Consider the following 26144-nt stretch of genomic DNA (forward strand, 5'->3'; position numbering starts at 1 on the left):
TATTACACTAGTGGTAACATCTTTAGGCGGTAAAATAGCGATGAATATTACAAAAATGATCTACCAATAGATATGCACTGGTTGTTTTATGTATTTTTGTTTGATCTACTCAAAAAATATCCAAATATTCTAGCAAAATTGTCAAACATAGAATTGAATAATAACTAACAAAGGGTAACATTACCCAGATTTGAGTTCGGCAAAACTGCATGAAAATCTCTTAATAATTTCAGAGAGAATGCACTAAGAGGTGAGGTCAAAAGTGAAGATATCTAACCAATGCTTATCAGTTGTTTGTATCACCGTGCAGTGATTAGGACTCGAAATATCAAAAGACCAAAGGCCTCGTACAATTTTGAAATCAGTGTTTACCCACTAAAACTGGATTTACGGACTTTCAGTGCACAAATTTACAGGTGGATTTGATAAAGTCAAACTTGACACATGAATGCCAGCACGCGGACTGGCGCATTTTAGGGCATTTTGAGATGTACATTCGTTAAATATTTGGAGAAATGAAACCACTAGAGATTAAATGCTTTGCCATTAGATACTTGGATCAACCAAGCTTCTCAAATTATCCCAGGCGAGACTCCTTTCCGCCTCGTGCTATTTCATTAAAGCACATAGCCACGTAGCTCTTTCCCTGTACTGACTAGCCTTACCACGGAATTGAGAATGGGATTTACACAATGAAATAAAAGCAGAAATCGGAGGAAAATTCAAATGAGTAAGTAAGCAGATGTATAAACCAAAAAGGCTTTTGTGATATGATAAATAAAATTTAATTTGGAGTTTAGAATATTGTCCTGTCAATTTTACTGCCCACTGAGGTTAAGCTCTTAACACTCATAATTACAGTGCTGGTTATTCACAAACAAGTAAGTACCATCGGCTTTAAATTTTAAAATAATGTCTTTTATGCCTTGACTTTAAAAGAACAAATAATGTTTCATGTTTTAGCTATTATTCATTTAGGAGGCACTTTAAAATCGCCCTTTGAACGACCGCCTTAATTGGCTTAAGATGGCTACTGGGCCGCCTGTTTACCGGTATCTTGTTTGGTGTGTTTTGCGTAAACCTTGAGACAAATGGTCTCTCTAATTGTGCCTTATTATGGTCTTGTTCTCAGCATTATAGTCAGGCACAATCGCCGTTCCAACTGTAATTGTTATTAGTGGATTTCCTGATTGTTCTCAGCACAGTAGTATAATTTGTGGAATAAAGTAACAAATTTGCCTCATTTCTCAGGCGTTTGTTTTCAATTTAGTTAGGAATCTTTTTTGCTTGATTTGTCTCCTTAATTGTGCATAACTTTCTAGCATTTTCTCCCAATTTATGCGCACAGGAAAATTTTTACGTTCCTATTTGTATTGCTTTATGATGCAGTTTTCTGTTCGCTATTTTATTAGAAATGACTAAAGCAGTTCAATTCCGCTTTGAAAAAGTCTACGGGAATTCCTTTAAGGTCTCCTGTGAGGAAACTTTAGACATTCCCCTCTGTCAACCCTCAAGTTGGCTGTTATCTCGGCTTATTCTTGGTCATAATATTCCCAAATTCGCTGAAAAAGGTTTGACAGCAAACTATTTATTGCTTGAATTTTGGAAACGCGCTGAATACCTCGTCTTTTGTAGACTTTTCTGATGCTTTGTTGAAATTTCTTAAAGAAAATGAGCGGAGCTATGTTGATGATTGTTTGACACGTTTGTACGACAACCTCCTTTTGGATGAAAACGCACCATCACAAATTGCTGCTTCATTGGAAGAACGTGTCAAGGAGGTTTGATTGGTATTTATTTCTTACAAAATGCAACTTTTTTCATAACTAGCGAATATCCACAAGATTTCAGGCTGAACCGCCCACCGATGAGGAAATTTTTGGTCAAACCTACACAAAGATCGTTCAGTCGCCAGCTGCAATGGATCTGATTCAGTTGGAACACTCATTTGCTGTTGCTATAGAAGCAGAGATTGTCGAGCGCGATCGTTTTCTTAGTGCCCTTCAAAAAAGGTGAGGTGAATTAGATTACCTCATATCTTAATCCCATCTCTCAAGTAGATTTAGTTGGTGTCAGATGGTGATTTTTCGTCGTTTCTTCTTCATTCTTCAGCATTGTGGATAGCACAGAGGCACTCTTATCGAAGGATAGTGGGGAAATCAGTGTGACTGATGCTGTTTCGGAGCTTCAACGTCGCTTCCACTTGGAGTACGAGGTTCAGAAGATGACCTGGAACAGTCGGATCAGTGATTTAAAAGAGACTCAGCGTCAGGACTATCGTAATTTTGTGATGTCCATTGAGGAGCAGATGCTGCAAGCCGATTTGTCCAAACCTCTACCTCCTAAACCTTCTGATGTGGGGTGAGTTTGCTGGATCTTCCCATATTAGTTCCTAGGATACGTTGTTTTCAACTATGATTTCATCTTGTGAAGGGGTATTGGTTCAACTCAGACGACACCTCTGATGGTGAGTAACAATCCAAATAGTACAGGACCACGTTCTGAAAGCTTCATGGTTCAGTTAGGTCGTCAACTTCGGTCCTTTTATAACCTGAAATTGGTTGAAGCTGACCCCATAGATCTCATGACGCCTATTGGATCTACTGGAGCCTCCAATTCTCCTCCGAGGTGAGTTTATTGTTTTCATTAAATAAGTGCTTTTTATGAATTTTGTAGCGTCGAAGCTACTGTCAATTTAGCCGAGCGGTTGAGCAGTGCACTCACTATTTACTCCAACGAATTGACAGGTCTAGTTATTCTAGTCGACAGCCAGATGTTTCAATCAAGGGCTCAGCAACGTAAGTCAAAACAAAGCTTCGTACGCGACCCTTCCTTTTAGGCCTTGCTGAAGTATGTGAACTTTCAACAGACTTCCACTTCCCCGAATTGGATCGCCAATTGGCTAGTATTCAGGAGATTGTGAATAACCTCTCCCAAGGTAAACGGTCTTCATGTGGTTAGTTGTTGAATAGATAAAAATGTGCTACTTAAATACCTATTCAGTAGGCATGATATTTTAGGCACGAAGTTGTTAAGTTCAGGACCTGGATTTGACTAGGCTAAACGTCCCCTTTTAACAGTCACCTCATCCAACGTTGGCAACACGATGAAGGGACGTCCGAAGCCGGGTGACGTCTATCTCACGCGTCACTCAAACCTTCGAGCCAGCGAAATCGGTGGAAATGCGGGTGGCGGTGGTGGCGTGGAGGTGGTCTTTCATGTGGTGACAGAGGGGGAGGCAGTGGGAGGCAAGACTGTCTCCCCATCCCTTTCGCCATACCTTCATGCAGCAATTTCCACGGTTCTCCGTGTTTGCAATCAGTATGATATCAGTACACTGTCTCTGCCACTGCTGTTCACTCGGCGATCGCTGGAAGTGAGTCTAATTGTTGAAATTCATCTGAAAGAAACCCAATTTCGCAGATCTACTTCCTTAGTATTCTTTACACTGTCACTTCAAAAGCGAGCTCAGTTCTCGTGATTAAGCGGGCAGTTTCACGTGCTATTGTCTGATCGACATTTAGTCGTTACTTATTTATGTATAAGATTTCCTCGGGTAGAATATAAGCAAAAAACTTTAACCCTTCTCCAATTGAAACTTTGAAGTTTTCTTGCTCCAAATTTTACAAAACTTACAAACTAATCTCATTGCTTTTCTTTGATGACCTTCATTCATCAGTCAGTTGAATCTGCATTCTTTATGTTACCGTGAAGCGTACGAGTTACCCACGGTCATGTTACAAGTCGTGGAGGAGCCTATAAATAACTTAAATGTGGTTTACGGGACAGTAGAACTGGCGGATTGGAAGCACAGATGGCGTATGATTGCAGTCGTGTGGAACAACTGTCATGGCGACCATAATTTGACGGTAGAATGCCTGGAAGGAAACCACACATTAAAACACATTCGCAAATCCAGTTTACGTGGACAATTTCTAGTCTAAGTAGGAAATACGGAAAAATTCATATTTTATTAGTTTAATTGAAATCCCGCTAAATATTTGGTTGCTGTAGTTCTAGGTGTGTGTGTGTTGGTTGGTGCTATTTAAGGCAATTCTGATTTTCCGGCCTACCTAGTAACTTGGATAATTCCGAAATCCCAACGTATCTGCCTTTGTGGGAACTCCTGTTCTGGTGGATGGCTTTAATGCCTTGATCGTAAATGCGTCGGCCAATAAGGATACCTGAGTTGAAACAATCGGTAGCTAGTGGTGGGTACATTCATCGCAAACTGCCCCCATTAGGTTGAACACTTTCGGTGACAGGGTACTTTTGTGCTTGAGGCGTCTATGTTGCTTAATGGGATGTCTGTGACCTCCGAAAGCGCTCCGTTTTGTATGATTCTCCTCTTTTGCATCCAATTTCCAAACATTCTAGAACTTCTTGAAGCTCGTGCTCTTCCGCAGTTCTCCCCCCTGGGTTAGTATTACATACACAGAGACCAAAGCCATTCAAAATATTATAGATACACGAGAATGCGACAATCCTAAGTGTCCATTTTTTTAACCAGCAGACGCCTACTTACAGATCTTACCAGTTTATCGGTCGGCAATGAGGACACTCGTATGGAGGTCTTTGTCTTTCCTGTTTGTTGTGGTCGGAAACTCTGGCGCATCTATGTTCACCCAAATAACATAGCAAGGCAACACCGGCAAGGAAATGGCTTAACTACGGTGATGCCATTATCCTTTGTGATCAACTGAGTAATAAAGTGCGTTATCTTTTTACCGCCATGCCATCGTGTTCATTCAAGCAAATAAAAATATCTTTGTAGGTGCTTCACTTCCAAATCAAACTAAATTTTTCAAATGGAGAGTGTCCGATCTCAAATTTGCATGCACTGACACGATGGTCTGGTTTCCGCTGAAACAGCTTCAAGAGTACACTTGGAGCAAATGTCTAACCACCGCTCTGTTAAGTTTTACATCAGGGATGCCTCTTTTCCCGACTACCTCGCACTCTTTATTTCCAGAGTTTACCATTGGCCTGGTGTCAGCGACGTGCTGAAGCCGTTCTCAAGGTCGTCAAAGGCACTCTGATGGAGTCAGTGAGTGTTCGAAACGGCAATGGTAGCGCTCTTCGCACCCTCATCTTTCTCCTCCCTCCACCGACACCCTCGTCTTCTGCATCGAAGGTGAAGGCGAAGGCGGACGTCTTTGAAGCCCTCGCTGCAATTATAAATTGCACCTTTCAACAGACCAGTCCCCTTGTTGTGGATATTTCCACCGCTGGCACGGTTTGATTTGATTTCTGATTTAGTGTTCTTGTATGATTTTTTTTCTCTTTTCTAATGAATGAGACATCGCGAAATGTTTGGTATCTCTTGATGCAATCGTATCCCCTTCTAGAACTCTAGCCTCTCTCTCTCCCCTTTATAAGTCTATATTCTTCACATCAATCAAAATTATCTATCCAACTTTTAAAGCCAAAAATGGGAGCTGATTGCTTTTCTCATCCACGGTGGGGCTTTACTGAGCCCAGCAGCCAAACTTGTGAGGTCGCGTGAGTAAGTGGATAAATCGTTTGAGATAACCGGTGATGTGTTTGTTTACTTAAAAAGTGCTGCAGCACAAAAGGTGTTTCTCATCACAAGTCACTTAGTCAGGAGACAGTGTGAAATACGCTTAAGGCTCTGTTGTAACATGATTGGAGTAAAATAGAAGCTTAGTGTCACCTCTTGGTTAGTACATATGGGTGGTGCCCCTTGGATTGATAGCTGCCACAACTTTTAGGTGACCACGCGAAACACGACGTAAGGCTGTCTTCGAGGGGTTAGTCTCGAAATGACTTCCCACTATTTGCTCTGGGGATTCTTCACTATCATTAAGACCAGGAGAGCCGGTGGGGGATGGGAGGTCTTTCTCAGTGATTTATCACTAGAGCCCATACACTACCTAGGCTATGTAGGCTCCATTTCTAGTCAAATGCGGGTTTGACACCACTTAATAGTAATGGTGTCAATTAAATCTTTCTCTGGTTTACAGAGGCGAGTGATCATTTCCTAAGAGGATGAATGCTCTTGTCACATCCTTATGGCATTAAAGGGGTTCTTTAAGTGGCCTAGATCACATCTCTCGGCAAATTCGGAGCCCGTAAAATCTCATGATATATTCAGCACATGCTGTAAATAGGCTTCGATGGCTTTGAGATCTGCCCCCAGAAGACTGTGCTTGCATGACGTGGGTGTTGCGCACCGCGGACGCAACTGCGCTCCAGGAGGTGAAACAGTTAGACTGGTGATCTATCCCCTCCATACGACGCAGCTGGTACAAGCACATCAAATATACCTTCTTCGTGGGGAGCAACCACAACTTGTTAGTCAGTAGGGAGGAAGTTACATTTTTCTTCAAAAACGAAAGACTCCGCACTGCTGCAATACACATGTTTGCTGATCTCATGTGTTGCAGTGGAGGATGTCAGAGGTGTTTATTATGTGATAAAGGCCAGTCGTCTTTCTACACTCAGCTCTGTTTACTTCCTAATTTTTTCATTATAGATCGAAAAATCATGTTTACCTCCTTTGCAAAATCCTGCTTTTATGTGCTTATAAAAGGTATCAGAACTTTGCTTTTCCACACTACCCAAAAACAGATATTTTCGTTAGAGGAGTGGAAAAACAACTAAGTTATCTTGGGTTCTATTTATTTTAAAATTTCCTGCAAATGGGAAGAGTTTACCTTTGTGAAGTTATGCACTTTACGAAGCCCGCCCCCACCTGATTGGTCAGCCCAAGGTCACGCGCGTGCTGAACAAGTAACGGACGTGCGCGCACTTGTAAAGCGATCATTTTGTATGTGGTCTCTAGGCTAAATAGCCGCTTCTTGACTAATGTATGCGTGCATGTGCGCGTTTTAGTTGCTTTCACACGATTCAAAAAGGGGTTAGCTGTTACATGGGCCTTTTCATCCCTGAAAAAGACAATAACTAAACATGTTGGGTTACGTACGTGTGTGTGTGTATGTAGCCCAATTGCACAGTTAAATTTCACATTTGAGGTTAAAAAGGAATTCACAAAGTTGGCCGAAGAAACTTAAAAGAAGGACCGTTCAAATTCGACTGTACTTTGCACACTAGTAGAATTCAAATTTCAAGGCCTCTCGGTGGCCAACCAAATTGGCAGATTTTAGTGCAACCCGGTGCCTTTTACTGCCATAAAGTTCATGGCAATACTTTTTCAGATTAGAAATCCTAATAAAATATTTCAGCGGCTGTGTTACAGGTGGGTTTTGCGGCCCAAAGAGGTCACGAACTGGAGTTTTCCCCACTGGCCTTCTGTCCTTTTTATGATCGCTAGAGGCAAATGTTTACTCGCCGCTGCAAATAGCACAAGTCCTTCTTAAGCGCTTTTATCGGCAATTCGCTTATTCGAGCGAGAGTAACTTCAGTAATGCAGACCCTTTTGTACTAAGAAATGAGGATTCTCCGATGTTCAAGAAGCCTGAATTCTTATTGACCACCAATCACAGTGAAAGCCGTGGTCGGGCAGTTCAAGCAGGTTGGGTCTAGGAGGGAGGATTCGATTACCACGATACGAGGAGTGAAGTGCTGCGGTGTTTTGTGTGCAGACAAGTCACCCACACACAATGCACACGTTTCTAGGATAAAAGGGTTAGGCCATGCTTCTCAGCACATGCAACCGGAGGCATCCATAAATGCTCCAGCTGTGTTTAAACGCTGATTTGGCCTTTTGACATTTTGACAAGTATTTAAAATTAATTTGGGCTTTAAAATATAGCCAAATTTGTATAAAATAAAAAAGTAGTGTGAAATAGAGCTTCGTATTTAGAAAAAAGAGTGAAATATCGGGGTTAAGGAAGGTTTAACGGACAGTTTTGGTACCAAATTTATTTGTAAGCCATTTTTCACCCTAAAAGTGTGCTATTTGTGGACCGAAAATGCACACTTTTTGACTAGTTCAGTGGATTCCTTAGGATTGTTTTTTTCCAAAAAGGGTGTCACATTAAGGAGAAAAAGGCAATTATGTAGACCCTCCTTTGAGGCATTTGATATTTTACAAAAAGACGTAAAAGCTGGCGTGCCTTCTACCTAATCTTAAAAGTTGCTCCAGTAGAATGTCTGATGATGGAAGATGCTTTCATTCAGGGAAATGATCAACATCTCCGCTAATATTCTCCTGGAGGAGGGATTGCGTAATTTAAGGATGAACCGAGGTCAGATGGCCCACCATTTGTAAACAAACTAAATCAGGATCCCCAACAAGGCCCTTTTTGGCTCTGAAGAATCCAAATATGCGGACTTGATATGGACAATGCTCAAGTATAGTAATGCATATATATTCTGTTTTTTGCCTTTGAAATATAGAAGTATCCTTGTGAGGCATCTTCAGTTGTAGGTGGGGTGGCGGGAGATGGGAGGAGAAGAAGGGGAGGGGGCAGAATACTAATGCACATTTGTGCGTTTGTGCGTGCGTGTGTTCAGTTGAAAGGGAAAGTGGGAGTGAGGGGGGTCTACTAAGCAAGGGGAGACAAAAGGTGGATGGCTAGTCGTCAATGCTTCTCACTCATTCATTCGGTTGCACATTCAAAACCCACACACACAGACAGGCGGACAGACAGACAATCTAGACAACCTACTCAGCTTAGATCACAGATGGCTGGGTTTTTGTTTTCAAGACGCAAAAAAAGAAGTTGAAAGAAGTGGATGAATGGTGGTTAGGTAAATGAGATGAATGAATACACTTCCCATGGGGTATGTACACAGTCCTGCTATGGCGTCTTCCTAGCCCATATTTGTCGTTGCGGTCGTGGTGGAAGCAGTACCTGTGGAAGGTGTGGACGACGCAGAAGGTGACGTTAGTGTTGGGGTGTTCTTTCCTTCAGTACAACCAATTTGGATGGTGTTGGGTTTGTTAGCTACTGTGCTGCTTGATGCATGTGCAGCTGCCAAAGAGATTCCAAGATGATGCAGGATATCAGGAGTAGAGAGGAGAGTTGTTGTACTAGCTGTTGCAGACGTGGTGACATCCTTCTCCGGCCGCACAGTAATTGGTGGCAATCCAATTTGACTATTCACCCAATTTTCACCTCCCGGTGTCTTAATCTTTGCTGCCACCGACGGTGACCACAAATGTGCAGCCAGATGGGTTGTCGTAGCAGACGACGCAGCCGCAGAGTCCAGCATCGGTGTAGGAAGTTCCACTTTCGTCGAGGTGACCAAGGAGAGGGTATTGGGTCGCTGAGCAGGTACGAAGGTCATCGGGGTACTTGAACTAGGTGCCTCTGGCTTAATTACCGCAGGGGACGAAATTGTGGAGGCTATGGAGGCTGCTCCAGGATTGGGGAGTTGAAGTTGATGGGGATTAGAAGGCTGGATTATCCGGATGCTCTGTGCGGATGTCGTATTGGCTGATGCTGATGTTGATGCCGACGTTGATGATGCGGCTGCTGCTGCCGCAGAAAGGCGAAGGAGCAGGGTCCCATTCTCAAAGTATTGGGCTGCTGCGGGGCAACCGCTTTGCTAAATGTCAATGAGAGGAAAAGTAGAGGTCATTGGAGTCACTTATTTAGTTTAAGATCAGAAAAACATCGGCAATAGCTGGCCCTCTATTCAGTGGGTTCTCTAACGGCGTCACATATGTGTGACACTTTGTTTTGCCTTCACAAAAAGAGAGCCTTCCGGCAGGTTAAATTAGGCAAATTTTTTCACTATTGACTTGCAGAGACACGTGAAGTACGGTTGGTTATAGGCATGAACCAAGAAGAAAAGACAAAGAAGTGCATCGGTCTACCAGTACGTCAAATTTTTTTATGTGCTCTCTACTACCTTCAGTTCGCCTTTATATTATAAAATGTCAGTAATAACAAGCCCAATAGGTGTGATTCCTACTTGCCCCCGATTCAAAGCTATGGAAGGCTCTCGCAGAAATGTTACTGAAGGTTTAGAGAGGATGAATCTCTAGGAAAACTCCTTCAAGTTGCGGAAAAAAAATTGATTTTCTTAGCAGAGAAAAGGAGGCTTATTCCGTAGTATCTAACGTGAGTGAAGAAACATGATCCACATCACTTGAGAAGGCGAAGTGATGAAATATGAGCAAACGACTACCGCTTACATGTATTAACAACCCATGATAGTGAAATCCAAGTTCTTGAGCTGTAGGTTCTCACTTCCTCTCTCCTTTCAATTACGAAAGGAGAGACCGTACCTTTTTGATTGTTTGATGACTGACTGAGTGGTTGAGTGAGTGAATGAATTGTAATGAAAAAGCGATCTAGTGCTCACTATAACTAGCTTTAAGCGAGCGAACCAATCATAGAGGACTTAGTTACCACCCACTCACCAACCTATGCATCTCAGGCGCGCACCACTTCAGCCCTGGAAGGCTATGCCTGCTTTGTGTGGGTGCGTGCCACTGGAGATGCAACTGTGCTCTTGGAATCATATTGAAGGTCAACTTCATCCACTCTATGCCATACAGCTTTCTTCATGGGGGAACAACCAATTCTAGTGGAGGCAACGCAACACCTCACACCGCGATAATACATACGCTTGTGATGATTACGTGCATTGGTAATGGAGGATGGGAATGACAGGGAGATATATCACCATGGTGAAGCTTCTCCATGTGATACTTATCAGCCTGACTTGACATTAGACATCCGCAAAATCACACGCAAAATATACTGGAAAGTTAGGAAATAAAAAGGGATGAAAACTACGATGAGGGGTGGTATTGCATTTGGAGGCGAAGCGTTGTGGAAATCACCACCTACTTGTATCGTGGTGATTATAAGCCATCAAAGACATGGGTCATCCAACGACTTATATGATTCGCCCAGATCTTAAGGTGTACATCTAGCATCTTGACAAGATAGAGTAAAATAAGCTTTAATTTGTGGGAAATACTTTTGCAAGTGTCCACTAGCATGAAGGTTGCATATGACTCATGAGTCACGTGATCGGTCATGCGCGCGATAACACAACATGGCGTGATTTCTCAACCTACCACTTATCGTAAACAGTGCACATAGAAATGACTTGTCATTGTCAATTACTTTTGCAAAAGACTAGTTTCGCTTCTTTATTTGCTTTGAAAAAAAAAGGAAGAAAAAGGAGGTTTAACCCTCGAGGTGGTTCAAGTCTCCAAACCTCTGTGAGGCACCGTAATTTCGTCGTAAATTTCCTGATTTATAACTCCCTATGATTAAGTTAATCCTAAAATTTTCCGAAAAAAATTTAAGTACCAGGGGATGAGAGAGGACATCAGTAGTAGGAGAGAAAGGTGTCACCGTTCTCTCTGTGATCGGAGTTGCGGTGACATACCTTACCCATTGCCACGGTAATTGGTGGCAGTACAATTTGACTATTTGCTCAGCAGTTCTTATCTACACAGTGTCTTAAGCCTCCCTTTCACCTACGCTAACCACAACTGTAACCAATCCAGCGACACTTTTTTGGTATCTCATAGACGAGGCCATAACCTCGATCCAGCCTTTGATTACTGGCGACAAGCCTATATTGTCCTTGATTGTCTCCAGAAAGCAAAAGTTAGTCCATTCACCTCCATGTTTAAGGACGCTCTTTTAAAAAAACGTAATTCGCCTTCCTTACCACACTCCACCGGTCGGAAGACCCATCAAAGTTGTTTTCAGCGAACCAAGTGTCAGCCGATTGACATTTGACAGCGTTTTTACCAACCGGTAATATAAACAGCCAGTGTCCAAAAGAACCGCAATTTACCCTTTGTGCAAACGTAATCAAGAGGTAGGCGCGTAGCAAATACTTAAGAATGAATTTTCGACAAAAATTTTGCATAGCTTTTTAGTCCACAAAGTAAAAAACACCATCATACCGCATGCTTCTTCAATAACTCCTCCATTTGCGCCTTTTCATGAAGAAGATTTTGAATGAGCTGTCGAGTGCGGTTACCCTCATCTTCAAGGAGCTTTCGTCTGGCCTTCAACTCCTCAATTTGATTTTGCCTATTCTGTCGGCACTTGGCGGCTGCTACGCGATTGCGTTCTCGGCGCTTCTCGCGACGAGCTGCTTCGTCATCGGTGATCTGTTTGTCGAAAGTAAAAAGGAAGCAATCAAAAGGCTGCTTAAACTTGATCTAATCCAGAACCTTCTCACTTCTCTGGTTGTTCATCTTTTGGCGGATCTATTGTGAAGACTAAGTTAACTGAGCGGAAAGTTTGCAGTTTTTTTAAACAGTCTCATTTAGGAGGGATTTGTAATAGACCACTAGCATTAAAGATTCGCCATAAACCACAGTAAAATGCCAAACTAAGGAAAAAATTTATGTGGACAAGAGAGCGGACTTCGGTAGAGTTTAAAGGGATGATCGAGTGAGTCACAACAAGGGGTGAATACACTTCTCCTTTCCAGAATACACATTAAATAGAGCATAAAATGTCTAGAAATGTTGTACTTTCTTTCGCACCATCACATGCTCTGAGTCCCGTCCTCCTGTGAAGCAGATTTAACTTGAAAATTAATATTAAGAAATCTCTTATTTAAAAAATGCATTGTCTTCACTCCTCCCTCCCGGTCCCTTTTATCTTGATCGATTTGATTTCGGTGTACAAGTGACAGGGTTGAACGCAGCTCTCCTACCAATCGATATACCAAGGGACGATGATCCTTAGGGAGCCACTAGTGAGATAACTGACAACCCTTTCCTGAGTTTACATTTGCTCATTGAAATTTTCTCCTTCCAAAGAAATAATTTTCTTAGGGTTACTCGTACATTTAATGGCCATGAACTGACTCAATACAGCCTAAAAACACATCAATTATTAATTTTTTCGCTTTATTTTGGACCACTAAATTAATTAGTTATAATTAAATTACTGTGTCCTTGTTCGCCTTGGAAACCGTTACCAATAAACCAGTGCCTCATTCCCAGCCAAGTTATCATGATCGTCCATCTATGGGTAATAAAATCGCCACCACTACCAGTCCCCTCAGCACCATAGCGCACGCACACACATCAGCTGACAGACCTTGACTTCGCCATTGAACGTCGACGCAGATGCACGCACGTGCGCACCAGTAGTTGACTCACGAACGGCTACGCTGTGCGAACACATACCTGCGCACGCACGCATGCACGCGTATACGCGTCCGAACAGCCAATGAGAAGAGAGGCATAAAAAAGTCCAGGCCAGGGTAATCCAGTGGCCATGGTACGAAGGAGGGAAAAAAAGGATTCGTCTCTACTGCCATAATTTTTAACCCACTTGAGATGAATCACAGCCAAGTGGAAATATACATATTTCAAGGTCACTCGGCGATTTATTGGTGATCTGATTGGTTCACCGGATCACCCTTTTTAGCCTCTCACAAATGCGGGGTAAACAACCGCTCCACAGTCACGATATTCAGACATTATGACTTCCGAATGAACTTTTGTGTACTGCTAGGCGATTTTGTGATTTTTATCAGAAGTTTCTTGTAACTATTCAGATCTACAGATGACACTCAGTGAAGGCGGAAGAGAATTGACTAGAAGTGGAATTTGTCAACTGACAAAATTAATGACTTACAAATGAAATAATAAAGTCGAAACTTGATTTGGAGATAAAACTGACGGTACAGGATTTGTAGATGGAGAAGTAATCGTCTCTTTTTATGTAAAGCTGGTGCAGGACTCACCCCTTCGTCCCTTGTCCGTCGGCGATTGTTCTCCGTCAGGATTACGCTGCCACCGCTAACAGCAGACGCGACAGCTGAGGAAGAAGGAAGGTTCCAGTTACTGGAGAACTCAGTACTTCCTCCATGGAAAGCGTAAGTAGCGCCGACACATTCAGGATCTGGTTTTAACGCTGACGACTTAGGAAGGCTTCCATTAGAGAGTAGAAGATTGGCAGCAGTAGTGGCGGCCGCCGCAGCAGCAGTGGAAATTTCTACATCATCCATCACACTGTCACTTGCCAAACGATTGCGTTTTACTGCCGTGTTAGTACCAGCATGAGCTGCAGCAGCTTGTTCGGCCTCAGCGCGTGTGGCAGCTAACCGCTTCGGGGTCTCCCGGATAGTCGGTGATTGACGTTGACTCGAATCGGTCTTGAAACCGCCCAGAAGAGCTGGAGCCATTTGGGCAGTTATGGGGATTGCTACCATTCCAGTACCTGCCACTGCTTTGCCTTGAATCACAGTAACTGCCGATGTGGAGGTGACATTTGTCTGAAATTAGGCGAACAGAATTATTTCTTCTCTTTGAGTAGGCAATAACCATTTCCACCAGCTTCTACTCCGCAATAAATAGCGAGATCACCGAGATGAACTACTCCTTGGTGTTATGACTGTGCTTCACCATAAATCTGATCGTATCTCAGAGATTTGACTATCATCGCGGTTCGTCTGTCTGGTGGGCGACTCTAGCTCCAATTACGGGTCATTGGGAATGGATGTCAGTTTAAACAAAGATTGTTAATGCACCAAGAATTAAAGGTTGGCCCAAAATTTGGCGTTTAAATTTTTACTGTAAAATATGCGACTGCAAAAATGTGAGTTCAGTCGATTCTCTCCACTCGGCGTACATAAATCAAAAATGACCTGCAAAATGTCATGTACGCAATGAGTAATCCCGATCTACCCAGAATTATGTGCTACTGTGTTTAACCGACATCAGTACGACCTACAGTGACAGTCTCCTTATGTGGCCTTAAAAGGCAAATCATGAGGTACAACCGAGGTGATTGTCAATCGCTTGGTAAAAAGAATTCAATTCCAACCGGAACAGCTCTTCCGGTATAACGTGATGTTTCGTAGCATTTGTTCTTTTTTGGAAGAAAGAATGGATGCATTTTAACAAAACGACTTCAGGATGAGTGAACGATCTTGCCTCACTCTCAGCCTGGGTAATCCCGTGACATTCGTTCAGGTGATAATCACCTTTTCTTAACACAAATCTTTGACAATCACATGATTGTATGAGAAGTAGCACAAACAAGTGAGAAGTGGAACTGAGGTAGAAACGATGGCCATTGGATATTTTTTTCGAGGGATTAAAGGCCTGTGTAAACAAATGGATTTCGCTTCATCGATGTCTTGATGAGGGAGGGGAGACTGTTACGTGCATCTTGCAATAGTGGTTATCTCAGTAAAGAGGGGAAAAAGAACCCTTTATGGTTATCCCTTTCAAATGAAACATTGCCTTGCAGGAGCGCATTTCAATTCTTACCGCAGAATCATACATCCATGCACACTGTCGGAATTTACCGGATTTTTACATAAAATTCACCCACTAATTTTCGCTTACTCTACTACCTCTTACTTTGCAAGCAAAACGAATATGATGTGGTAATTTTTCTTATTAAAGCAGTGTTTTTTGAGCAATCATTGACCTTTTCAAGATAACAATAGATAAATGATTTATTTTAGTTGGTGCATATAAAAGTGTGCACAATTACGGCAATTTCTACTATTTTATTGTCTCTTTGCCATGAGATGACTGCATTTCCTGTGGGGTTTTGTTCAGTCGATAAAATCTTTACCTCGTTTCAACGATGAGAATTACGTAGCCCTATAGCCCCTCTACTCGCCTCTCCTTCGGTGTTGAAGCCACGTATGTGCATTGTTGAACCAACTTTTTAGCGGAATTTCGATTCACCTCTATCAATACGGACCAGCTGACCTTGGTGGAGGGAGGAGGGGGCGCTAACTGAACTGCGTTGTTGAGTGAACTCAAAATTACGCATCAAAGAAGTGTTAAATACTTCAGGTCATCAACCGATTATCACATGACATGTGTGACCAAGGAAATGGGTGCATTTTCCCAATCTCATTCTTTCTTGGAGCAACGAATACATTGAGTTCCCCTCGGATTGCCTCATTTGAGATGGACTACAGTAATCCCATCAACTCATCACTAGGCGGTTGTATGACCGATCCTTTTCATATCCTACTGGTCGGATGCACCTAAGAGATTGCTGGGTCACGAGGTAAGGGTGTCTAGGAGGAGGCACACCCAGAGTAAAAGTGGCTACTAATCACACGCGCTAAAGCAGCAGTAGCGTTCTGTCACATGACAAGTGGTGTGAATAGAAGTTGCGTGAACCCATCGGGAGTATCAAATCATTACTGACGTAAAGTGTGCATAGCATAGTGACAAATTTCTTCACCCATCATTCCTTCTCTTCTCCTTCCCCAACCGAGAGAATAACCGTACTTGCGCTGTAACATTAGTTCCATCCCAGACTCAACCTGGTTGTTACACCATTTATTGTCATAAGTAGGCATCCAAGGGGCTTGATTAATTGATTCGGACCTCCTCTGTCAGTCTGACGGCTACTGTTTAGTGTAAAAAACAAGCTCCATACTTATTGTTGTGTCCAACTGTAAAGTAGCATATGTGAGCTCCATGATATCCACCTTATTCCAAATATTGAGAGAATTGAAAGGATTGACTTTTCGACAAGGTCCAAAATCAAGGATTTCGGATGCTTGGTTAGCGAAACACTGCGTGATCAAAACCTTACGCCGTTACAACACTGACATGGTGCCATCAAATTGGACAACCAGTAGCCAGTGCAGTGACTCCACGACACACCATGACTCACGCACATGATTAGTCATCGTCGATGCGTGCACAATCTGAAATGAGGCAGTAGGTGTATCAAGGCCAATCTCGGCGGGTTTCGATTGGATGAGGGAAAAGTTGACCCACAGGCTACACCACACCTAATAGATAGGGGTCTAGACAATCAAATGACCTTAAGTGGTGTTGGTATTTTGGAGGTGAGATGACTCACACCTCATTGCGGTGTGCAAAAGAACCTCGCCTAAGAGATCACAGGGGGGATGACTCATCTCTATGTAAATGTGATTCCGTTGACAAGCTTTTGGGCGTTTTTTAGTCGCGATGATTCACTATTAAAAAAAAGTTTACACAATCCTGTCCCCTCTTGGAGAAATCCATTTTTCACCTGTCAAAATCCATAGTTTTCGTTTAATGATTTAAGTAATTATTTTTGAATCCAATTTGGTTCTTAACGTTACAATAAAACCACGAAAACACTTAAAAGCTGCTTATAGATGGATGCGACCAATTGGTAAACCACGTTACAATCACATGTTTTTCTCGCCATGTTCTACTCGGCACTACTCATATAGAGTATAAGTAGGTCTGTCCCGTATTCTAAATTGCATATCAGGTAGTCTGGAATTCCCTAGTTGCTTCTATCGTTTGCCCTCTCTTCCAGTCTTCTCATATCAATAGATGGAGTGAAGTTACCTCTCTTCATCTTGAAGTGATCAGCAAAAGTCTCCTCGATCAAAAATGGCCCCATTGAGAGTGGCACATTGTACCGATGGAAACTTACGCTGTAGGATATAAGATGTACGAGTAAGAAAAAAGCAGGTGAAACTTACAGTCATCTAACTCACACTTGGTATTTGCTACCTGGAAGTGATGAGTCAATTCGAGGCAAATTATTTACCCTAAATAACCTACAAATAACTGACATTTATGACATCTGAGTAAGCCGGCATTTTTGATTGGCGGCAGAGTTAACCAACTAAATCGCACAAAAAGTTTCCAATTTTCAGGTGGAGCCTGATCTTCCCATGATCGATAATAAAAGTGAACCAAGCTTGGAAAGGGAGCTATTTTTCTGGAAAATGAGCCAACTAGGTAAAAAACGATTATTTTGTCCCTTTATTTCACAAATATCAAGTTAAAAAGAGATGTATAAGTCTGGAAGTGGTAGATATTTCATGTCTTCGCGACCTTCTCTTAAGGTCACTCTGACAGTTCAGGCCGCATTCTCATTACATCAGACCTCATGAAGTTTGTTAGTAGACTTCCACAGAGTTAAAAGTTAAAAAAGATGTATTTTCGCCCCACAAAGTCGATTTAGAATAGGCTTGACTGGGAGCCAGTGAAATACAAAATATCCCTACGAGGAGATATTTCCACCCTAAAAAGGGACCCTAAGTTCAGCCTAATCCTACTGAACCCTTAATGAGTGGAAGCGAATTGCCTGTAGAATGAACCCTGAATGTCAAGAAAGTTGGGGGAGATGGGAGGTGCTTAAAAGTTCACCAAGGAATGAACAGTCCAACAAACAAGTACTACAATCAGTAAGTATCATGAACGAGTAAACACAAAAAAAGCTAGAAATGCTCCACTTTAAACATAATTGATTGGTAAAATGAAAGAGTCAGCTACAAGCACATATTTTAAGAGTTGAACGGGGAAATGGGAGAGGGGTTTGATGAGGACTTCAAGGTAAGGCCAAAAGAAATCGATGGAAGCGTGACGTGCCGTTCAAACTGCTGCCCATTTGAAAAGACCTGATCGCAAATCAAGTTAACAAGAAATTGACACCTAAATGTGTGTCCCCGTAGCTACGCACATGTGCAAAAAAACATTAATTTACGCATCAAATAGTTAAGGGGCTTTCCACAACTCACTGCCTCTTCGATGAAGTATAAACACACACACACACACACGCCCACATACACACACATGCACACGCCTATCGGCATTGCTCTTCCATCTGTGCACCCGAGTGGATGCATCCGTGTACATAGGCATGGCATAAGCGTGTATTTGTATATGCATGCATGTATAAACAACGTCTTCACATACCCGCACGTGCACACTGTCGACTCCCACCGTTACTTCATGATCACTTATTGCATGCCCTAGCTTAAAGGAACACCCTAACGGATTATATTCAGCTCCTTCTGATTCCCGCCTTCGCTTCGCCCCCCTCGCCTCACCACCCTTCCGCACCGCCTCTCCTCTCCCCGCCTGCCAAACATCTGCCTCACATCCTCTGGCACACACCAGCCGCGACCTTGAGCAGACAAAACGCTTCATTTCGCCAAACTGACGCAACAGTAGAGGTGATTTCCAACAACGCCCATCGTTGCTACGACGACATAGCGCCATAGCAACTAGGCGTTATCGCGCACTCGTGTGTGTGAATCACTGGGACAGGGGTCGTGGGCGTCTACCCACTCTGCATCTATTCTTAATGTGTAAATCAAGTAAAATCTGTCAAAAGACAACTGTTTTGATGTAGTCACTATGCTCTTTCACTTCTGCCGTCACTTTAGGCCGATTATTTCATTTGTCCCCCCCCCCCGCCGTTGACATTCACCAGATCCTCAGATAGAATTCGCGATTAAAATTCAGGAAACCGCACAAAAGTAAGGCCGAATTGCAGGTGACCCTACCTAACTTTCAATATGAATTCAGTGACAGTCTGACTCACCTCAGCACTAGTGTTTGCCAATGCTGCAGCTGCCAGAGTGTCAAGACCGTTAGGTGTGTCCAGTGTGGCCGAGGGAATCAGAGGTTTGCGATCCAACTCAAGGGATTGTCTCAGCAAAGTGAGATATCGATCAGTTCCATAGGTATTCTGCGGCATGTCATCTAGTGGCAGAGAGGCACGAACCAACGTCGACGCATCCGGAAGGGGAGTCTTTTGGTCGATTTTGTCAGTTTCAATGTCACCTGTCTCCTGGAGAAATTGCCTTAAAGCTAGTTGGAGATTCATTCGACTGCTGGATGGTAGAACACGAAGGAGATCCAACCATTGTTCCTGGGAGAACTCGGAACCGTTGGCTGTGGATGTGGGGACAGTGTTGGATTTGTTATTGCTATTGTTGCTGGATGCTGTGGAAGCAGTAGAAGACATTGCAGGGTAGCAATTTAAAACCACCATTAGATGCTGATGCTTCTCCCGCTGCAGTGGATGAATGATCGCCTTCGCAGATGGTGGTGACAGTGCATTTAGCAACGCAGCAAGACTGGCACAGTGAGTTTCAACTGAAGAAACACGTCATTACACGCAATTGTAGGGTGTGTAAATGTCGTGAGTGTGCGTGCGTTTGTATGTGCGTGCATGCATAGTTGCACGTGCGCACGCGCCGCTTACGCAGTGTAACGCCCGGCAATGAACGCGTGACGTGATCTGCGCGCACACACACATACGATATGTCGGCTAAATTTATCTGACCAATACGGCGGTGACTCGGTCTAGCTAGTTCACCAATCAGATTTGGCTATGAGGCCAGGCCTATTGATCTCCTCGCGGATTGGTGAAACGCAGTACGATTAAGGCGAGGTCGATAGACACACGCGCATGCACACACGCAAGTGCGTAGGTATGTGCAGGCACGCCAACAGCACTACGCATTCATGACTGTCATGTTTGTAGCAGTTGCGCGTAGACTTTGAGTGTGCTTACTGTTCCTATAGCAACCATAGTTGTACCACGCTACTGCAGCCATCATCCCTCTTACTCTTCGCCTTTCGCTTCTAAACCCTGTGGCACTACTGAAACACCATTTCAGCTGCTAAATTGTTGGAAATTGTTGTTAGATTCATTTAAAGCACGCGGTAGTTCTTCTAAAGAAAACATGCTTTTGAGGTAAGGGACTAAGGACACTTAGGCCATACTTTACGTCATTGCATACATGCCATAGCAAATGAAACTCACATGGAACGGTAATTAATAGCTATGGAAGCCAAAATGAAGTTTGAACTTTTTTTATTATTATATCATTATTTTACCCTAACTCATTCTGATAGGAACCTTAATCACGGTCAGATAAGCCAACTTGAAGAACTTTTGCTCAATGACTGTAAGGCATACAGACCAAAAGGGTTGTGGGTAATATAAAAGGTGATTAATCCTTCTGATGTTGAAGAATTCTTAATTGGGCATCCGCATTCTTTGCTGGAATTCAACCATTGTGAATTATGGGATTGGTTTTTTCCCTTTCCTATTCTTCTTAATTTCCTATTTGAAATAGTGGTGAGAGAGAAGCGAATTGGTTAACGCTTGATAGTTGGTAAATGACTACGTAATAATGGGCCCCAATGGAGCAGTGTGGACTCAGTTAGTGTAAACTACGGGATTAAATTAGGAGGGGAATTTTGATGGCACCTATTTCTCCACGAGATTACCCAATAACTGGTCTCATTACCTCAAAATTACATTGAATTTTAAAACAAAAGGGAAAAAATAAAACAGCCTCAAAAAAACTAACGTTTGAAAGAAGATTTACAATTAGAGTGACCCACATGAATCACTTGGTTAACGAAGAAAAGGAAAAGTTTTCATTCGGTTGGTCAAAAGAAAATTTACAGATGAAGGAGTTAACCAGTTTAAGGTTATTTCCTATAAGAAGACTTAAAATGGACAGGAAAGGGGGAAGCACTCAAAAGAAAGTGTTTACTGATGGAAAGAGGTAAGCTTGTTCCAATTGGAACGGTTTTTTCGTTTTTTTATGGGTTTACAGTCAACGGGCGCAAATGCCATCCCTGTGTTTGCATAGCGCAATTTGATTGGTTTGAGTCAGCTTTTCTGGGCCTCCTTTGTCCTCAGTTTTGAGCTGTGCTGACTAATAGCCGAAGTCAACACCGTTTAGCAATACCCAGCCGGATTAGTCACTAATCCTAATATCCTCACCTAGAATTAACTTGCTCAGTCCTTATAGATATGTAAGCAGGTAGATAGGTAGGTAAGCGTAGCTATGCAATGCACACTGGCATTTGCTCACTGCGACAGCTGTCATTACGCCACTACACATAGATAATGATGATTAAAGCTAGTGAATGAGGCCCTTCCAATATTTGTGTGACATACAGGGGGGCCATTAACCGCAAGTTTATACCATCAGCACCATGGCGATAGACGAATGTTTGTGTGAATTACGCCCAACATCCAGAAACAAAATCTATTGATTTCAACACCGTCGGAAGAATTTTATCTGTCATCAGCCTGGAGTGACGACCCATATTGAGGAAGAATACAATTAAAAGGCAGTGCTAAAGACCCGACCACGGCCTACATCAAGCCTAGCCTGCATGTCATTCGATTTCTGTGACTTTATTTGCCCTCCTCCCCTCCCAACAATAAAGACACGATAAGCCCCCAGACATTGACAGCAGGGTGAACGCCAGGTAGGCAGTAGATACTGACGCCCTCTCGCATTAGACCGAATAGTGATGTGTTTAAACATGGAAGGTTTGAGAAGATTTGTACTTATTTGAAGAGGGCGAAATGTGGTTGCCGAATGCCAAATAAAAAAACTTAATAATCCCTGCTTTGAATGGGATATCTTAACTACCCAAAACCCTTCATATGAGCCCGACCTTGTGGGACCTTGAGAGTCAAGATGTTGGTTAGAGGAACTAAATATAAGATTGAGAACTGATTAGTTATTCACAAATAACTTCTTTTATATGCTTTATTATTAAAGTTATCACTTCTAACTTATAAATTAATCGATTTCAGATCGGTTAAAATAACTGCCTTGGCTTTATCAGCAGATCACACCGTATTCTTTAATATGTTTTGTCCATTAATCAAATAAAAAAATGCCAATTTGCTCTACCGACTAAAAGGAAAAAAACAATTCCAGGAATTTCTAAAGTGTGTCATGTTATTAGGAAAAAGGATAATCAACAACCCCTAAGGCATATTATTGTCATGAGCTATTCCGTATCAAATTCAGCCGCCAAAGTTATTTTTTATGGCATCTTATGAGGAGAAAGAGTTGTTCCCTTAGTGGTAATGTATGGCTGTTGTTACAGGAAGCACCCCACCCACTTGTCCGACATAATTACTAAGTGTAAGAATTTACTGATAAGTAGAACAATTAATGAAACAATGCCCATGCCTGTCATACCGCTAATGAGGGGTTCACCTGCGTGGACATCGGATTGTGCCTGAGCTACCTGCCCTAGCTCCCTCCTTTTGAAGATGTTGCGAAGCACCATCCATCAATCCATCTATCTTTTTACATTTATTAAAGCATTGTGTCTGAGCTTACGCTATATCCATTAAAAGTGTCATACAGATTCCAACAGGCTGTCATAAATGAGTCGTTAGTTCCACCTCCGAAGACGTATCCCTAGACTATCGGTGAGAAGGGGTGATTAAACCAAAATTTTTCAGTTATCACTAATATAAGTCCCGTGATGGAGTTATCGAAGTGGATTACACGCATTTCTGTGCATCTACGAGTCTGGGAATCGGCGAGGGGATCCCCTTCAAAGTAGTCTTCAATGGGTCAGTCAATGATATGGCTGTATGGAAAATCTGAGGTGTAACATTCGTTGTTGATGAAGTGTCAAATGAAAATACGCATAAGTTGAGCTTTGGGGTTGACAATTGTGATATTATTAAAGAGGAAATTGTTAAGAACAGGCAGCTGGTTGGCTAGCTTAAAATCCTAGGATAGGTAGCTTGTTACCAAGAGGACTGATCAAGGTGTTACCCTTGCCCTCTTCCCGCCTGTCTAAAGCGAAATTCAACCCGCCTAAGGAGCTGTAAAAATTACCAAATCATCATTAAAAAGTAGGTAAAATTGCAGCATTTTGTGAGTTCATACACCTATAATGTTTGAGTGATTGAGTGACTGATTGACTTATAGCCACACTGGTCCCTTGGCTGAGCTGCAGATGTGGGTAGAAGAGGTAACTGCCGACCTCGATATAATGTATACTCTGTTTTGCGAGATCAATGAGACAAGATCAGATCTTTTTCTTAGGGTTATGGTACAATATTACCCGATGAATTATGTATACTGATTAGTAATGCAACAGTCACTGTTTGTTTTGCCAGTGGAGGAGGACATAAAAGAGTGCAGTCTTGATCAAAGGCTGGGCTGGGCAGAGCCTGGGTTGGCTTAACTTGTCTTGGCTTGGCTCAGTGTATGAATAGGGTTGAATTCAGCCCTTACAAAGGAGGGAGGAGGGGAAGAGGTAAACCCTTTGCAGTAAATATCCAAATTATACCTATAAATACTATGATCCATTTTAACACCAAAGGGCCACTCGGCTTGTGCAAGAGACCAAAGAAAATGCATAGTCTACATCAGAAAGAGTGTTTTGATTGGTTTAGGGAGAATAGTTTCTTCAAGTTAATAGAGAAGCTATACGAAGTGGTGGAATTCTTGCAGTGTCTCCTCCTGTTAGGAAGAAACTAGCATTCTCCCTCTCCCATCCTTCCCCACTCTCTTATCTTTATCTCCAAAAAAAAGAAAAAATCCTAACCCTTTCTAACTACCTACTTAAAAATATAAATTTACTTTCTTCCTCTCCTTCTTTCGTTTATTCTACTCCAGATCCTCCTCAACAGCTTTAAGCGCAGCAAGACTATGGTTAATTGGATGGGGCACAGTGAGGGTCTTGTCATAGAGCGGACTTGCTGCCGCTTGCGTTAAATTGTCCGTAGAGGAGCTGCTAATTATTAGATTGTTCTTACAACTATTCACACTACATAGAAATATGTCCCTTTTAAAGAGACATCTTTCTCCAGATAATTCGACTAAATCAGATGATTGAGTCCTATAAAAAGTTCCATCAGCTCGTTGTCAAGAGTCCACAGGTCCCTTGCTTACACGTACACTGGTTAGAAGAGTTGTGAAGGTTAAGTGGTTGTATGCCAGTAGCAGAAGACGAGAAAAGTCAGTCACAACGCCTTCACCTCAGCTTTCGAAACACGCTAGGAAAAATGCATTTGTCTCCTGATGCATTATGCGAAGGCATCTAGACTTTCAACGATCCACTATCACACCAAACCGCACTTCTAAGGATTTTACTAATTAAGCCTCACAGGATTACTCTTTGTGTGAGTGTGTTTGTGGTATGCAAGAGATTGAGCCATTTACTGGCTGAAGATTAAGCAGACCAGGTGTATCAGCGTGAGAAAAAAGAAATCTTATTGTTAAATATGGCTAGACTAGTCATTCAGAATAGAGAGAGAAAGATATTTGCACTCATGGAAGAAAGTAAAGGGAGAAACCTTCCGTACTGCAGCAAAATCTGACACTGAGAAAGGAGGGTGGACAGACCCATTCTGCGTTTGCACTGACAACACCCCTCCAAGTACCAAACACCATCTCGGGACATCAAAAGACGGTTAAATAAGTGAGCTTTCGAGCTGTCACACTACTCAACTCTCCACCCATATCCAGTGTTCACTTGCTCCACCAAACTCAACACCATCTCACCCTATTCTCATTCACACACTGTCTCCACCACCTTCTCTCTCTGGCAAATTCTCTCTCTCCTGAAGTGGCACTGATACTACTGACAGTGTTTGCGCATTCCTCTCTCGAGTTGATAACCAAATTGCCGTAAACACACAACAATGCAGTGAGCACAGACAATCGGCCTGCTACTCACATGATTCATCACCACTCTGATCTGTCGCCTAGCCACGTGTCAATGATGGTAGGCTGACTACCTGCCTGCCTGACTGACTTACTGACTGACTGACTGCTTACCTGCTTACCTTCCTGCCTGCCTCACTGCTTGACCAACTGGCTTTGCAACTGACTTATGGACTGAATGACTGACCTACCGACTGTCTGCCCGACCGACTTACTCAGTGGCTAACTGACTGATGATGGAGGAGATGCGTGTGGTTTACCTCTACCTAACCACACTAAGTAAAGTGTGGGTACTCGCAAACGCTCCACCCATAACTCTCAGCATTCGTCCACGTGGAGTGCACATCAGACGTCTCACGCCTTCCACTCGGTGCATCCGCTCAACCAGTGAGTAGTGCGTAGGCAACTCAAGGTATCGGTGGTCTGCTTACGAAGAATAGACCAACAGACTGGGGTGTGTATGTGCGTGCGTGTGTGTGCGGTACTTGTCCATGAATTTCACCAAGCCTCTCCATCACCTGCAAATCGAATGCAAGTGTCCAAATGCCTCACAGGCACGACATCACACACTGACAACACAGAACTGTGCAGAACAGCAAATGCACACACACACACACACACACACAACACACACAACAGTAGGGCATATGTTGGTGGGGATGTGTTTCACATCAACTGGTCAAGTGCTGCTTAACCGGTGTGATTGTGTGTGCCATATCTCACCTCGTTTGAACTCCGTCAATGCCTCACTGGAGGGTCCCACATCATCCAGCCTACACACACTCACTTCCACCTTTGCATCGGTCATCCTCGTGGTGAGTGCCACGCGGTAGTGGTGGTGGTGGTGGTGGTTGTGGTGGTGGTGGTGGTGGTCAGATTTGTTGAAAGCGAGCACACTCATCAGTGCGACATATGAAGGTGGTTGAGGCTGCACCAGCATTCAAGTTTTCCTTCCTGTCTGCCTGTCTGCCTGCCTGCCTGCCTGCCTGCCTGCCTCATGTTGGTCCAAATGCAACGACTTAGCAGCAGGTGACGATACG

At 42.9% G+C, this 26144-nt stretch overlaps 2 protein-coding genes across 2 annotated transcripts; one reads left to right on the forward strand and one right to left on the reverse strand. All coding sequences in view use genetic code 11, as the record gives it.

Annotated features, from left to right (window-relative positions):
* Window positions 1-1414: 1414 nt before the first annotated feature.
* On the forward strand, window positions 1415-5242 carry EGR_07777 (hypothetical protein; the record flags this gene model as incomplete). Its single annotated transcript, XM_024497026.1, has 9 exons — window positions 1415-1571; window positions 1636-1781; window positions 1831-2012; window positions 2113-2361; window positions 2434-2628; window positions 2677-2798; window positions 2840-2938; window positions 3081-3376; window positions 4973-5242. 9 exons carry the CDS (start codon window positions 1415-1417, stop codon window positions 5240-5242), a joined length of 1716 nt encoding a protein of 571 aa, XP_024348580.1.
* Window positions 5243-8739: 3497 nt separating this feature from the next.
* Window positions 8740-26044, reverse strand: EGR_07778 (Transforming protein v-Fos/v-Fox; the record flags this gene model as incomplete). Its single annotated transcript, XM_024497027.1, has 7 exons — window positions 8740-9477; window positions 11810-12019; window positions 13052-13198; window positions 13615-14145; window positions 18557-18799; window positions 19188-19744; window positions 25828-26044. 7 exons carry the CDS (start codon window positions 26042-26044, stop codon window positions 8740-8742), a joined length of 2643 nt encoding a protein of 880 aa, XP_024348581.1.
* Between the last annotated feature and the right edge of the window lie 100 nt (window positions 26045-26144).

The sequence above is a fragment of the Echinococcus granulosus genome, assembly GCF_000524195.1.
Source record: "Echinococcus granulosus chromosome Unknown EG_S00086, whole genome shotgun sequence".
NCBI lineage: Eukaryota > Metazoa > Platyhelminthes > Cestoda > Cyclophyllidea > Taeniidae > Echinococcus > Echinococcus granulosus.